The 17,284-nt window shown below is 41.3% G+C and overlaps 1 protein-coding gene across 1 annotated transcript in view; it reads left to right on the top strand.

Annotated features, from left to right (window-relative positions):
- LOC129181707 (protein arginine N-methyltransferase 8-B) overlaps window positions 1-17,284 on the top strand; it is a 37,209-nt gene that overhangs the window by 1,574 nt on the left and 18,351 nt on the right. The window contains exons 2-4 of the mRNA XM_054777242.1: window positions 5,985-6,224; window positions 10,535-10,690; window positions 14,280-14,343. Of these exons, the coding sequence (XP_054633217.1) occupies window positions 5,985-6,224; window positions 10,535-10,690; window positions 14,280-14,343 (460 nt within the window). The remainder of the gene's footprint in view (window positions 1-5,984; window positions 6,225-10,534; window positions 10,691-14,279; window positions 14,344-17,284) is intronic.

The following is a 17,284-nucleotide window of genomic DNA, read 5'->3' as shown; positions in this document are numbered from 1 at the left end:
TTGTTATTTATTTTAAGATGTGTAGCAAAGCCTATTTCTTTGTGCTTTGTTAAGTGCTAGTAGCATATACATGGGGTGGGTTCATCTAGCTCGGGGAGAGTCAGAGGTGGTATTCACGTACACGAGGAAGGAGGTTTTTCCTTCATTATGTCATAAAAACATAAAAAGCAATCGTTTGAGCGCCTCCTCCCTCAAAAGTGAAGCACACAAGTGAGGGAGATTAGAGATTTTTCATGTTTGGTGTTCATCAAAAGGCTTCATTAAAGGCATCATTAAAAAGTCAATTTTGTTCAATGTCTTTAAAGTCGCACAATTCAGAGTTTGACAAAACATTTTGGAAACAAATGTCCATCCATCCAACCATTTTCTCCCCCTTATCCGGGTCCGTGTCACGCGGGCAGCGGTCTCAGTAGGGAAGTCCAGACTTCCCGGTCCCCGGCCAACTTTTCCAGTTCCACTAGGAGGACACCGAGGCGTTCCCAGGCCAGTTGTGAGACATAATTCTTCTGAGCTTCGACTGACGCTCGTATCCTTCCCTCCATCACTCTGGAATAGACTTTCCCAGGGAGGCTGAGGAGTGTGATCTCCCTGTAGTTGGAACACACCCTTCGATCATCCTTCTTGCAAAGGGGGACCACCAGCCCAGTTTGCCAATCCAGAGGTACTGAGATGTCTCAACCAAGACAGCCCCAGAACATCCAAAGAAGTGATGTGATGGGAAGAAATGTTTAGAAGTGTACCCTCTTTAGACAATCAAACAAGTCCAGTTGCTCTGATTGAGCTCTTCAGACACACTAAAAGTGCAATTCAAAAAGATTTAAATATAGAAATTGTCTTATAATTAACTCTGTAAACCAACACAAAACAACAAGTTTAATAATGTCTTAGTAACAGCCTTTGCTTGCATCTTGTTAATCACTATCTCAGAACTGAAAGGCTTACCTTTGTAAAATTGCATGTGGGGAAGGGTAGCTACCCCAAGGTTACCAAGCATGCCTTGCGGGTTGTAGATGAGGGTATTGTTTTGCATGTATGTTAGCGTGTAAGCGCTATTTTGATACCCGCATAGTCCGTGTGATGCATTTGTGCTTTATTTGTGTTGCCCTGTTGCATGATTTTTGCACCTAGTGAAAAAGGGTCCCACTTTTGGGTTGTGACCCACCCGTTGAGAAACAGTGGTCATGCAGGCAGCGTGGGTTCATTTCCTAAGCAGTCATGGTGTGGATGCAAACAAAGGTTTTCACGATGGAACCGATTATTTCCATTTCTATTCAAGTGCATTTTGACACACAATTTGACGTCCACATGAAAGTAGAGAACACAACAATCACACACCATAGGTGGCGGATACATTGTTGCCGTGGGCAGCCTTCGATGGCAGTAATGGGAGTTACCCTACACAAAGACACCTTAGTGATAATGGTCAGGAGACTGAAAAATGGTAAAAGAGTTAATTCTTCACCTCTGGGCCATAGTGGCCTTATCATAACAAGCAGAACAACATAATGCGACAAGCAGTAGAACATCATACAAGTACAAAGCAGATGTCAATTACAAATTATCCAATGACTTTAGCACCGGCACAAGGACCAAGGCAATAAGGAGGCTCATGTATCCCAAGGGACGGAAGCAAGGACGCGTGCCACCTTATCTTCCATGTGTCAGGGCCTCTCAGTTTCACTCACTGCGCCTCCTCTCGTCTTTCCACATAACACATCCCCCTCAAAAGGCATTTTCCCCTCCAATGTTGGAAATGTACATTTTTGAATTTAGAAATGATGACCAATGTGTGCCTTATGTTTTTGCTTTCCAAAGACGGCCTTGAAAGACATTTAAAAGAGGGCTACCATTTTGCTGGCAGTGTATTGTGGGCTGAAGTTGGCCAGTGGGTAACTACATACAAAGGCACCTTTGGAGTGCTGTCCATGTTGTCCAGAACAGACAGCATATCACATGTCCAACAATATCAGCTGGATCCAGAATAGTCATCAAAGACAGAAACAGGAACAAGTTGATTCTTTACTTTTAAATGGTTCCTGTAACTTTAACTGAGATGAAATTCTGCTCCGTGGTTACGAACGTGTGCCCGTAAAGTAATTAAAAGCATATTTTTGGTCCGTAAACATGAGACTCGCTCAAAATGGCCAATGTGCTTCATGTTTGGTGGAAGAACACAGTGTGTGCCTGCGCAGAGACACTAGGGAAGGACAACATCATTTATTAGTAAAATTTTGGGATTTCATTGTCTCCCAATTGGCAGAAAAGGAAATGAAAATGAAAATGAACATTATAAAAAACTCAGAGAGAGGACAAACGCCACTGATATTGGCCGCTCTTTTGGTCCCAACCGCTCAACTGTTGCAACCATCATTAAAGATAAAGATTATTGAATACTAAGGAATGCTAAGAAGGATCTGAGCGAAGTAGAGGAGGTAATCCTTCCAAACTCACTTGGAACAATCTTTTGAATACAATTTCATGATGTGTTGTATTTAATCTCTTTATTACTATATTTTATATAATTTAGATATAACTTCCAATAAACTGTACACTAAAACTCGACTTACATCACTGTATAGGAACGGGACTCGTTCATAACCCAAGGACCACTTGTACAGTCATTCCTCACCACATCGCAGATCAAGCCGGTTTCACAGTTTTTCAAAAATATATTAATAAATTATACTGTGGTTGAACTATTATTAGTCAAAAAATATGCAGATTTAATCAAATTTTACGTATTTTTGCCTATTTGCCAAAAATTCAGCATTTTCAAGTATAGCAACGGCTAAATGAACTAAAATGCAAATATAACACATTCTAGGTGACTAGGTGTTAATAATGTTACTCTAATCTTCGGTGAAAAATACATCACTGATCACTGGAAAAACAGGCTTTTATTGCAGGTTCCATTATCTCACCACAGGCACAATAATAATAATCATAATACTAATAATCACGGCTTGCTGTTGACAGCTATAACAGACGCCAAGCTCAACTCTGAACCCCCGACGTCACTTCCGGAATATAGTGCTCTTTGCTGGGCCACAGCAGGTGGCTCCCTCCGTTCTATACTGTGGTTCTCCTGATAGCAGATATGTGGTAGTAGTAATGTCATGATAGTTAATGAGGACAAATCAACAGGTACAGGTGGTCAAATCCAAATTTTTTTGAGCCCTTCTTACCTCCAGGTGTGCACAAACTACAGTTAAATCTAAATTTTAAAAAAGTAGGTACAGTATAAAAAAAGTTATCGGCTATCAGTCTTGAGAAGCAGGTGACAAAATAAAGGTCTTTATTTCTTTCTAGACTAAGAGACTAAGACTAAGAGACCAATTAAAGGCTGAGGAAGTTTTTGCAGTTAATTTGCTGATCAGAGCGTTTACCAGTAGTTTACATTGACAAGTTTGACCATTTTACGAAATTCTGAATGGAGGCTCTTTATTAGCGTCGAAGCTGTAGTCATTAAAATGACTGAGAAGTTAACAGATTATTGAAATATTTGACTCTGCGTTTACTGAATCTGAAATGAACAAACTTGTCAAAGATATTCTAATTTACTGAGATGCACTTGTCAGTTCATGCAAAAACATGCAAATAATCCTCAAAGAATAAATATGATGAATGCTGTGTGATGTACCGTGAACGTTCCAATCCATCTTTAGAACCTTTGCCATGTCTGCCACATTTCCTGTTCTTTCTGCACTTACTGTATAACTGCACATTTTCCATGATTGATTATAACATTGTCAGAATGCAATCTTGCTACCCCGCACAGGATGAGAGAAATAGATAATTGATTGATGCAAGTGCTGAGAGACCAACACTCACATATGTAGTGGCATTAGGGCACAAATACAGTATATAATATAATAAGATTCCACAATCATGGTATTGAGTGTGCGTTATTAGTGAACCCCTCATATTGATCACACTCGGTTCGGCTTTGGTGTGAATGCATCCTATTTGCCACACATTTTTGTCTGTGTGTCCATCTGTGCTGTTTGAACTCAGCGGGAGGAGTTGAAATAGACGAGCTTGACATGACTGAGCGTCGACGGTATGAACGTGAGCGTCTACAGCACTGTTACACTTCAGAGCTTTTTCTGCTGAAAACAACTTATTGCTTTTGCCATTGGTGACAATTAAGGTGAAAGGCCTTTGGGTCAGAAGGAGTGTAAACACAAGAATGGCTTACCGGTTCATCGCATCCATCTCTGTATCCCTGCCTCTTGGTTTCACTCACTCACAAAGGCACAGCCTGACAGCCTTCCCAGCAGGCTCTCGAGCAGATAATCAGGGCATTATGTGTATACCGTCTGTGCACAGCAACATTGCATTGCCTTGTGCTGACAAACAGACTGACTTGAAGCCAGAGATCAAAGTTTTTTGGGCTCGCCAAACAGCATCATGGTGTAGCATCTACACCATTAAGGGGGGAGCAATTATAAATATTAAAAACTAGAACTGCCATGTATCAATTTTGAGGATGTGTGTCTCGAGTCATGGCCAAAAGTTTTGAGAATAATAAATATTAATTTTCCACAAAGTCTGCTGCCTCAGTTTTTATGATGTAAATTTGCACAGAATGTTATGAAGAGTTACAAGATGAATGGGAATTAATTGCAAAGTTATTCTTTGTCATGGAAATGAACACACCTGGACCAACTGGTGAGGAAGGCAGGCTCTGTCATTGGCACTGAGCTGGACGGTCTGACATCTGTGGCGGACTAAAGGACGCTGAGGAGGCTCCGTTCCATCGTGGACAAGCAGCATCATACGATGCACAGCATCATCTGCCAACAGAAGGGCAGTTTCAGTGGCAGATTACTATCACCGCCCTGCCCAACCGAAAGACTGAGCAGATCATTCCTCCCCCACACCCTGCGGCTTTTCAACACAAAGAAGGAGACTGATAAAAACACACACAGGACTGGACTTATTACCTTATTAATAATAATAATAATACGTTGTTATTATGATTATTATACTACACACTGGAAGTAAACTGTTCTGTATTATCTATTTATGTATTTATTCTTATTCTGTTTTCTTATTTTTCTTTCATCTTGCCTTGAATGTTTATGATTATTGGAGAGCTGTTCGAAACGTGAATTTTTAGTTAGTTTTTAAGTCTGCGGCATTTCAGCCCTGCCACAAAAAGACCGACTGACATCATGTTAGTGATTCTCTGGTTAACATATGTGAGTGTTGACAAGGACAAAGGCGGGAGATGATTCTGTCATCCTGGTTGAGTGAGAATAACAGACTGGAAGCTTAAAAAGGGAGGTTAGTGCTTGAAATCTTTATTTTTCCTCTGTTGACCATAGTTGCCTGCAAGGAAACACGTGCAAGCATTGCTTAGCGCAAAAAGGGCTTCACAGGCAAGGATATTGCTGTTAGTTGGATGGCACCTAAGTTAACCTTTTATTAGATAATTAAGAACTTCAAGAAGAGAGGTTCAGTTGTTGCTAAGAAGGCTTCAGGGTGCCCTAAAAAGCCCAGCAAGTGTCTGGACTGTCTCTGAAAGTTGATAGCTGTGGGATCGGGGCACCACCAGTGCAGCACTTGCTCAGGAATGGTAGCAGGCAGGCGTGAGTGCATCTGCTCACACAGTAAAGTGAAGACTTTTGGAAGATGGCCTGATGTCAAGAAGGGCGCACAGAAGCCGCAGGAAAAACATCAGGGACAGACTGGTATTCTCACTCATGAGAGCACAGCCATGACTAAAGAATGGAACCAAAACAACCTCCGAAAGCAACTTCTCCAAACCATCCAAGAACAGTTTGTGTTGAACAATGCCTTTTCCAAAGGCAAAAGCGATAACTAAGTGGCTTGGGGAACAACATAGTAACATCTGGCAAAATGATCTAATAACACTGCAGCAGACTTTCTGGAAAACAATACTTGTGTCATTCTCCATACTTTTGGCCATGACTGTATGCCCGACAATCTGTGTTTTTAACTATATACTTTTTCTACAGCAGCCACAGCCGCAGCAGGTCCGCATCATTCCATCACAGTCGGCACAGCCCACCTCTTTGCCAAAGCCTGTGCCTTCCATCCAGCCAACTCCGAGACCCGCTCTCCCGCCACACACACCACATGCCGCCAGCCTTCCCAGCTGCCCTGGACGGGGCAAGATGGCAAAGCTGTGTAACCCTGAGGAGATGACCTCGAAGGACTACTACTTCGACTCTTACGCCCACTTTGGTATCCATGAGGTATGTTGGTGCATCCTGCTACAACAACAGCACCAATCGATAGGATATGTACTACTGGACCCTGAAGCATCATAGTTGCCAAAGTGCAAAGTGTACGGTGCTAAACTTTTTATCCAATACTGTCTGTTTTAAGTGAGAATACACCGCATGGGATATATAGACACAGACAAACAGACAGTACATTTTTTTAAAAGCAGTAAGAGCAGGAAAAAGAGGCAAACGATTTCTTCCCCACACATGACCATCATAAACGCTACCAATGGCAAAGGGGGAAAACAGACAGCTTCACCTTGAAACAATTTTTTTTATTTGACGTTGGAAAAATATCTTAGAAATTAGAAGATCTCCGTCCACTTCAGCGTAAATTTGTCCAAGCAGCCGCATCTTAGCAGAGCGGCTCAGTCTCCCTTCACGGCCACCAGGTGCAGCATTGCTGTTTGCTGTTCTTACATTCACTCCCACTTCTCCCAAAGTGGGAATTATTTCACTGGTAATCATGAATAATTTCACATTCCCTTTCTGCAGGGGCAGGTGGAATCATGGCTTGGCACCCGGTTCTTTGTCAGACACGCTGACCTTTTCTTCCATTGACTTTTGCTTTTCTTCTGATGCACTTTATTCACATTTCCGGCTTCCTGGAACTTTCCAGAAAATTCCTGCGCGTTGTGTGAGGCAGCTTCCGTCGCTGCTGGAGTCTCACACACATGCTGAAAGGTCAGCCCTTGTCTTGACAAAAGTCTCTTTTGCAGCTCCTCACTTACTCAAAACAGTCACAGAGAGCATCATTACGGTGCGAACAAAAAGCACAGTACAGTATGTTGAGTGTTGGTTCATTATCACTACATAGCCAGCAAGTGATTCACCATTGTTTGGGTTTCTTTTCTGGAAAGGGACCCTGTCCACAATTGCAATGGCGCTCAAAAGTGTGAAAGTGTCAGCTCCTACTACCGCAAAGAACCCACTGGCCTTTTAGTTAGCAGGCACATCATTTGCAACATCATCAGAAAGGTATCATCCACATGTCCAGTCATTCCAAGTAAGAGCCAAAATCTTGTCTTTCTTTAGTTTTCTTTCAGTTTGGAATGCAGCCATGGCCTTATTGTAGTTCCGTCCGCGTGAGCTTCGGTGTTGGCTCCCTTCTTAGTCTCTTCTCTCAAGAGCTATCTTGGAATCTACTTGTCTCACTGTCTCTTTTACACTTCGGTCTTGCATTGGAGCCGAGCCACCCTCGTGGCCTCTGTAATATATTGGAGTTCCTTCTGAATGACTCTTATGAAAAGACTTGGCCAGCATGTGGATGTTTGTAACATGCAAAAACTATGCAATGGACGCAGCATATGCACAAATGTGCCACATGTCATATCCGGTCACGTAAACAAATATGCATTGCAACCGGAATCAAAGTATTATATGACAGCATTAATCAAGATGTGGACGGATTACTCTCACCTTTGCTTGTTCATTCAGCCATCTTGGATCACACACCCAACACCAAATCTCACGACACTGTAGTTTACACAAATGTCACGCAAACCAACCCGTTTGCCCACTTATCGTTCTGCAGACTTCGGTGCCCAAGCGAATAATCCCACGTGTTGGTGACTCAGTCTTGCGTTATTAATAAACAGCGTGAGTCCAACTGTGGTCGTTATGTGTTTTTATATCCGGAGGTGATTGTCTCCCAGGTTAAAACAAAATCACAAGAGTAGCCATCAATCATTCACACCCTTGCATTCAACTGCCTGACTTGTGGGCAAGGCAGTAATGTTCTACTTCAGTCTTTTAAGCAGTAATGCACAAAAAAACACACATGGCAAGGTTTTTTTCACTACAGCGCCATCTGCTGGATACTGTGGGTCACTGTCCCATTTGGGACTCATGCAAGCAAACTTTAAGACCAATACAATCCTTATCAAAACTTTAAAACCAGATGAAAAATTACAAGAATTTACATTTTGCACTGTTGGCTCTTAAGGGGGTTCTAAGTAGAGCTTCAAAATGCAAAAAGAAGAAAATGAACGTGAGACAAACAACCATTAAAAATAAATAAACTGTCCTTAAAATGTTGTTCAGGACTATATGTGAGAACCATGGATGTCTTTTTTATTATCTAATGTTTTGCCTTGTAAACACCTGAGAGCAAAATATAATTCAGGTAGGAAATGTGCCTACAGTACGTAGAAACCCATGTATGACCAGACATGCACCACCCGCAGGCAGGACTGCAGCAATTGGCTGCAAACAGGTCTGTGACAACAACCTGACAGCTTGCTAGTGGATTCCGCTGCCAGGCTTTTAACTGAAGCCAATTAGTGCTCAGTACACTGCACTTCACTGTATACAAGTCTGAAAGAATTGTAGCTGAGGTTTTAGTACAGTACATTCTAGTGAACCTGTCACTGTATGTGTAGGGAAAGAGCCATGAGTGCAGACAGGTATTGAAAAATGCAAGAAACAATATATGACAACACTGTCATATATTGCAATACAGCAATAAGCAACAACTAGAGTTACCTGAATCTGGTAAATAAATAGAGTAGGTCCCCGTTTGTCAAAGGCGTTACCTTCCAGGACCAGCAGCGAATGGCAAAAATCCGACAGTAATTGATTTTTGACACACTCGCCAACCAAATCCTCCTTCTAGCTTGACGTTGACGCTCTCTTCTGATTTAGGATCAACGTCAATATGCCTCACACTTATTAAACGCCATCGTAAATTAGAAAACGTACAGGTACTCACCGCGAGTGAATAATGATGTAAGATGAGTCACAGTGTAGTTTTCACTTTTTGCGTCTTGCAGCAGCAGCAGCAGCAATCGTGAGCTCAAGGAGAGTCGAAACAAGTGCAAAAATCTCAACGCTTGATTAAAAAAACATGATCAGTGAAGCATAAAGACAAAAGTAAAAATGGTGGGCTTTTTGTAACAGTGGTACAGGTATGCTGTACATTTCATCTGTATTATCAGCACATTTGCAGGGCTGTGAATGCTGAATCATGAAAGCGCAGCGATCCACTGTAGCCTAATCTTGTAGGTGTTCACAGCTGGTGGAATGCAAGGGAAGTTAACGAGGCAATTGCCTGACAAGGGAGAGGTGTATCAAGCCTGAAACCTCACATAATAACCAATATGTAATTACAGTTCAATATGTGACATAAAAACTGGGGAAAAAACAGAGAACAAGAGGCTTTCAAAATCATTAAGCTGCAACAATGACTGTTAATCTATTATCCAATTAATCGACAACTATTTTAGTATTCGATTAATTGTTTTTTCATTGAAAAATGTAAACATCCTCTGGTTTCAGCCTCTCAAATGTGAATAGTTTTAAAATTTACTTAGTCATCCATGAAAGCAGACCTATTATATTTTTATATTTTTATGTTTTAGGCAAAAATTGATATTCACACACATCAGCTTTGACTTGGGAAAACAGTGATCAACATTTTTGCCTCTTTTCTGGTATGTTGTGGACCAAACCACTAACTGTTTGCGTTTGCTTCATATTGATTTGGTTAGTTTAGGGTAGGGGGTGTCCAAATTGCGGGAGGAGGGCTGTTTCTTTATTGGCTCATGGCACATTCTAAAAATATGATTCAACAATGAAATTTAAAAGAAGAAAGAAGAAGAAAAGAAAAACCGCAGCAAAAATGAAAAAAAAATCGATTGTAATTTTCCAAGAATAACGTCACAATATTAAAGAAAAACGTAAAAATAACGTCATTTTAGTAGCAAGAAATGTAACTATTACATTAATATTAAATTCATTCATTCATAATATTATGTTGGGTAAAAAGTGATTACAGGAATAAGGTGTAAATATCATGGGAATAAAGCCATAATATTACGAGAAGAAAATTTAAATAGCTCTAAAATAAATTTTAAAAAACAACAGCAGAAATGAAAAAAAAAAACAGCTGTCATTTTACAAGAATAAAGTCCAAAATATTGAAAGAAAAAAGTTGTATTCTAAAGAGAATAAACTCCTAATTTATGTTGACAAATAACATCGTTTTAGTAGCATAAAGCTGACATATTAAATAATTTTAACATTTAAAAGAAAGTCATAATATTGTGACAAACAAAACAAAATAAAGTTGGAATTGTTGGAATATTAGGTTGGGGAAAAAATATATATATTATGGGAATAAAGTCATGGTATTAGGAGTAGAACATTTACAAGGTTTATTTAAGAAGAAATATTTAAAAACTGTTTGGAAATATATCACAGCAAATCCACAAACTCAAGTTCAATTCAAGGAAAGAATGCCCACACTGTGACCGCTTTTTTCTGACCCTGTCTTAATCCAGGAGATGCTGAAGGACGAAGTGAGGACCCTCACCTACCGCAACGCCATGTACCACAACAAGCATGTGTTCAAGGATAAAATAGTATTGGATGTGGGAAGCGGCACTGGGATCTTATCCATGTTTGCAGCCAAAGCAGGAGCAAAGCACGTGTATGGGGTAAGTAAGGCAGGCTTCTTGATACACTGGAGCTTTATCGCGGCAAAGCATCAGGATCTAAATCCAGGCTGGAGGCCATCTTGACAGGGTGCAGGGTCTGTGACTGTAAGTGACTTGTTCCTTGTGTACCTGGACATATATTTGAACCTGTGAACCATGGGCGAGGCTTACTGTAATCTTAGAGGAATCTGCTGTCTCACAGACAGGTGATGAAAGTGTTATGGCCGCCTGTGTAACGACATAAGAGCCCTCTCCTGGCGCCGTGCATAGGAGCACCAGTAATTGGTAGTCAGGTCATGTCTGAGGATACACACCACAAGCTCCGTATAACCACATGGATCTTATTTTGGTACACGGCCCAGACAGCATATATTTGCTTCAGGGAAGGAATGATGAACTTGGAATGGCCGAGAGACTCGTGTTGTAATCTACTATTTGGCATTGCGTGTTTGTTGTGTTTGCGTGTATGTTTTGTGCCTTTCACCCTTAGATTTCTCTCTCCCTCTCTCTCTCTGTATACCGTCCTTTTTCTGGACTTGAGCAGCATTCATGTTTCTGCTTCAGCTCATTTTTGTGTCACTGATGCCCATCTGGCTGTACTTAAAAATGGGACTACGACTGCAGGGATTTAGACGCTCTGCACAAAAGACACGGCCATACCTTTCTGCTCAAAAGCTAATAAAGCATCATATACATAAAAGATGGGCCATTGAGGTGAAAAGGCTGGCGGAAAGACTACCCTGTCACATGTGCCTTTTTAAAAAGCGGAAATAAAATTCTATTGCGGAGCACCGATAAAACACTTGTGCTGCATTCCATATGTCCATTGTGCTACGTAGCTCTGATCTGTTAAGGCCACATGTGCTTGACATTTACATCCTGTCAACAAGTGATAACATATCAATTACTTATGCTGAGCAAACGATTAGTCAAGCAAATCAAAGCAGGACGCACTTCTTTCAGTGCAGTGAAATCAGTGGATGGTGACAGTTAGTGATGCTGGCATAAAGTTGAAAATAGGCTGTATTTTCTGCAGAAACACATCTCATTTACCATCAGTCTGTAGTTATTTAGAAATAGGTGACAACATAGGTAAAGTGTACAGCATACTGTACATGCGCCACTGTTAGAAAGCCCGCAACTTTTACGTTTCTTGTTATGCTTTCCTGTTAATGTTTTTTTGTCAAGCATTGAGATTTTTCACTTTGTTCGCCGGCCCTTGAATGCACAATAGCTGTGCGAGACCAAATGTCTCGCCTTGACAGTCAATCCGGCTTCAAAAGTTGCATATAATATATAAGCGGAAGTCGTTACTGGAATTGTAACAGGCAAGCGGTGTGGACTATGTAGACATGGCTCGGAGAAACACCTTCTCGAGCCGTCTAGCCTCTAGCGCATACGTGTCAAACTCTGGCCCGCAGCAATTCCATCCGGCCTAGGGAACTGTTTGGGAAATAGCACTGAGTTGGCCTGCATCGCGGACCTCAGGGTGAGTCTCCTAAAAGGGGTACAAGAGAGGATCTGTCACTTCAGGGGGCATGACGCACAGACCACAGCGATGTGAAGTTCTAACCCTATAAAACTATACCGCAAACACACTGAATAAACAGGGGAATCAGTGTTGAATATTTAATTTGTGTCTGTTGCGTATAAAACAGGATTTGATGTCAAGTTCAGCCCGTTTGCGCATCGCCATTTTGCGACATGCAAAAGACGACGAAAAAAACAGTGGAACTTACCAGCTGCTGAACGTAAACGTAACGTAACGTAACGTAAACTGCGTAGGCCTCACGTAATAATACTAAAATTGAATCGAGGAAGACTGACACCCAATGGGAACTTCTGAGTAATTCCGGGTTATTTCTCCAGTTGTTTTGTCAACATTCGGATGACAAAACAAAAGTGACACTGGTTCATAATCAGAAACATGGCATAGTGTCCATGATATGTGTTATGATCCAGTTTTCTACTGATAAAGCCCTGGAAAAGTCTCTAGCATACCACCATGAGACCAGTGAGAACAGGCAGCATAGAAAATGAATGAATTAACAATTTTGTAATTATAATGTTCACAAAAACTTCAACCATAGTCAGGCGGAAAAAGTCGGAATGAAAATTCCTGGTTTATTCCTGGATATTTGAAGTTCATTCTAAAAAGTCTGACTGAATTCCAAATATTCGGGCCCATTCTTGTGGCCGGCTCGAATGGTTTGCTCATACTAAAAAGCTTCGAAGTGCATTCCATGTGGAAAAATATTGAAAGGCATTGGAAAGGTATTCTAACTGCACTCTGACTGCATTTCAAGTATTCATACGGTAGTACGACAGCAATCCAAACATTCTGATCGCATTCAAGGGAGAACTGAAATGGCAAGCCACTTCAAATCCTGCCAGAATGTCTCCAAATGTGCCTCAAATTAGCTGGAATACAGCTCGAATGCATCTCAATTGCTGATGGAATATATTTCAATGTTAAAAGAAATCAGCTGGAATGCATTTCCAATGCCGTCGTAATCTTTCGATTGCCGCTCAAATGCAGTCGAAATGTCCCAATTCCCTCTCGAATGAGTCCGGACGTAATTTGAAACCCCGCTTAATCACATAAAAACGCAGCCAGCTGCCACTGAAACGTCACTCACCACTGAAACATCGTCACGTCACGCCACCAAGGAAAAAAGGAGCCAAGGTGAGGAACACCACCACCGGCCTCTGGCGTGGACAGAGCAGAGGTGCTGCAAACCAAAAAGCCCCTGAAGCCTCCTTTTCCTGATGCTACACCTTCCGACCAGACTTTGGGCAGCAATCCTACGGCACTCGTACTGCTTTCCAAGTGCTGACTCGAGAGGGGTTTGAAACGTAATCTAAGTCTTCCAACAGCATTTTTACAAAGTAGTCATTCTCTCCGGAATGTGGCGCAATCTTTGAACATTTTAATTCCGGCTGGTTCTGCTTGATTAGTGCTGATTCTGAATAAGTGTGACGGGCGGTTTAAGTTGATTAAAAAAGTAGCGATATGTATTATTCCAGTTTTTACGGTGAGTTTTAAATGAGCACTCGTTATTGACCAGGAACACAAAATAGTTTGACATGAAATGAACACAACACGAGGGTTGAATTATTGAGTGAAATCTATCTCATAATCTCATCTTTATGTCAAAATAAATGATCCCAAAAGAGTATCCCAAATTATATCTCTGTTGTGGTCTGTTTTATAGTTACCTGTTTTTGTTTCCAGAAATGAAAGGCACAGGTTTTCCATGCGTTCACACCAGAGGGCTTTCATTGGCTTTTGTCTGACAATCTCCCGCATCAAGAGTTCACACACATCTCCTTCTTCTTCTGATGTCTTCATTCCCACCAGATGGATCTGCTGTTGTATGAGGGCCTGCACTTCTTAAAATGTCCCAGAGAGATGGAACACAATGTGCAGTTGATTCCATCGCCACCCCTCCTCCCCCAACCCTTTACCCCCATCTGTGAACAGTTGAGATTTAACCTCACGCATCCTAATGCTGCAAGACCTCTCAGTCGAATGTAAATCTAAATCTTTTGGACAGAAACACTTTTCTTTCTTTCTTGCCACCCCCAGATTGAATGTTCCAGTATATCTGAATACTCTGAAAGAATCATCAAGTCCAACCACCTTGACAGCGGTAAGAGCTACTTTCCTTTCCTTTCTGGTAACAATGAACACTACTCCGCCTCCAAATGACAGATCGTTAGGAGAGACAGCATATCAAAAACCACAAATGTATGCCTGTAGACAACCACAATGTATAATGCCATACTTGCCATGGATTATTTCATGCAATAGCTAGATGCATGTGGCTCAATTTCCAAAGTTTCCACCATTCCTATGACATTCTCAAGATGTCGTATGTTGGAGTTAATGTTTCTGTTAATGAACCACACCGCTGGCTGCACTCACGCAGCCCTGACCATGATGCTACCTCCATCAGGCATGACATAATAACAATAATGGTTGTGTGTTGACTTTTCAGTGGATAGTAAATCTATTGCTGGGTCGCATGTTCAGTTGTTGTCATTACCGGCTTTAAACGCTTGGGCGTCAAACAAGTATATTAGTAGCTAGACGTCAAGTGAAGTCAGAGCGAAAATGCCACCTACATGCGCTGTTGTTGCATGTGGAAATCGTTCCAATAGGGATTTCGGAAAAAAGGTCTGCCGAAGATAAGCCATCATAAAAGGAAAAGGTTCAGGAAACAACCAAAAAAACACAGAAGCGTGACTGCTGAACCCGGCTGTCTTGTCGAGTATCAAGTATGAACACGTTCCAGTTTGCAGTGACCAACGACAAGGAAAATTTATACTAAAACCAAAGTTAAAATATTGTTGGAACCAAAAAATGTGAAATGTAAAAAGAATTGCCTCACAAGGATTTCTTCAGACCATTTCATCTAAATGCTCCATCTGTACAAGTGCTCAATTCTTCAATAAACACCAAATATAGCCCCAAGATTACAAAGCCTGCTCTGTTCCAAGAAAACAAAATGGAAAAGAGCCGTATCTGTGACACAATCGCCTTTAGTTTATAACAAATTCATGTTCATACACTACACCCCCTTGGAAAAACACAGTGAAACGATGGACAAGAATGCGTTCATGCAGCAGGACTGACTGGACAGGAATGAAATACTGACTTGGTGAAAGAACGCAGATAGACATGTTATGTCTATCTGCTACATAAACGTAAAAGATAAGCCTGCTGTTTCATCTTGCCTTGTTTTCAAATTGACACACCACACACACATTCAACACACCATGCACACTCACACAAGTGGAGCTTTGTTATTTAACAGCATGGTTATTTGCATTAATCTGACAACTATTGTACAAATACACTGAGCACATATGTGGCCATATTGAGATTTTTGTCCCCCATAACAATACAAACCGCCTCTAGGTCACATGGTTGCAACCCAGAAATACTGCTATACAAGTTGTACAATGGCTATTCTAAAGTACATATCTAGTTTTCTTCTATATGGTATTGTCGCTTGAGACGATATACACTTCTGATCAAAATTTTAAGACCAGTTGAAAAATTGCAAGAATTCTGCACTGTTAAGGAGGTTAGAGCTTGAAAATGCAAGATGAAGAAATGGGAGCGAGACGAAAAGAAAATGTGATTAAACAATTTATTGCAAACAAGCATCAACGTAAAACGTCAGCTGATCAAACGTTTAAGATCAAACCCTGAAACCCCCTAAAACACAAATAAAATTAAAATTGGACTCGGTAATAAGTAGCTGCGCTGTTCTTGTTAATCACCTCAAAAATTTGTTTTGGGCATGCTTGATGCCAGTGTTTCCAGGAGGCTAGTGGGAATGTTGCTCCAGGTGGTGAAGATGGCTTCATGGAGAGCATCCACTGTCTGGAACTGATGTCCATTTTTGTAAACTTGCCGTGCCATCCATCGGCAAATGTTGTAAGTTGGAATTAGATCAGGGGAACACGCAGGATGGTCCAAAAGAGCGATCTTATTCCTCTGGAAGAAGTCCTTTGTCAGTTAGGCATTGTGAACTGCAGCGTTGTCCTGTTGAAAAATCCAGTCATTACCACACAGACGAGGACCTTCAGTCACGAGGGATGCCCCCTGCAACATCTCCATATAGCCAGCTGCCGTTTGACGCCCCTGCACAACCTGAAGCTCCATTGTTCCATCGAAGGGAAAAGCACTCCAGATCATGATGATGCCCCCTCCACTGTGCCGTGTGGAAAACTTGTCATACCAGTAACGTTGGAAGCCATCAGGACCGTCAAGGTTATACTTTTCCTCATCACAGAATAAAACTTTCTTCCACCTTTCAGTGTCCCATGATTGGTGCTCTTCTGCAATTTCCAAATGGGCAATTTTGTGGCATTGAAGGAGACGAAGCCTTTGAAGACGTTTTTTGTTCTTAAAACCCTTCTCTTGCAGATGCCGTCTGATGGTTATTAGACTGCGCTCTGCACCAATAGCAACCTTCATTTGGGGGGCTGGCGACATTTTTTTGGGGTCTACCACTTGAATTTTTTGTTCCATAACCCTCAGGATCTTTGAAGAAGTTTCAAAGGACTGTCTCACAGCGTCCAACCTCAGCAGCAATGGCACGCCTTGCTTATGCAGCTCTGCGTTCAAAGAGAGATAGCTTCTTTGCCTTTGTCATCAGGAGATCATGACAGTGTAAATACAGAAAGTGACACTGAATCCACATGTTTGTCCATATTTTGGCTTTTAAAAGGCTTTGGCCTTAAACTTTTGATCAGCTGATGAAGAGACTATTTCACTTTAATGCTTATGTTCAATAAATTGATTACTCAAAACAGTTTTTGTCTCCCTCCCATTTCTTCTGTTTGCATTTTGAAGCTCTACTAGCAGCATCCTTTAGATCCAACAAGTTTTCCCCCGAAACTTTCAAAATGAATTGAGTGCCAAGCTATTGACTCAGCATTTCCCAAACAGTCGCTCCAAAAAGCAAATACGTACACACCGCTATTTGAACGAGATAAAAATATGTTAAATCTGAAGTTTGGTATTCGAACAAGACTTCCGTCTCAACAAAGAAAGCAATCATTCTGAGGAGTAGCAGG

Source organism: Dunckerocampus dactyliophorus, chromosome 5 (genome assembly GCF_027744805.1).
Source record: "Dunckerocampus dactyliophorus isolate RoL2022-P2 chromosome 5, RoL_Ddac_1.1, whole genome shotgun sequence".
In the NCBI taxonomy this organism is placed as follows: domain Eukaryota; kingdom Metazoa; phylum Chordata; class Actinopteri; order Syngnathiformes; family Syngnathidae; genus Dunckerocampus; species Dunckerocampus dactyliophorus.
This window is presented reverse-complemented; position numbering and strand designations above follow the sequence as displayed.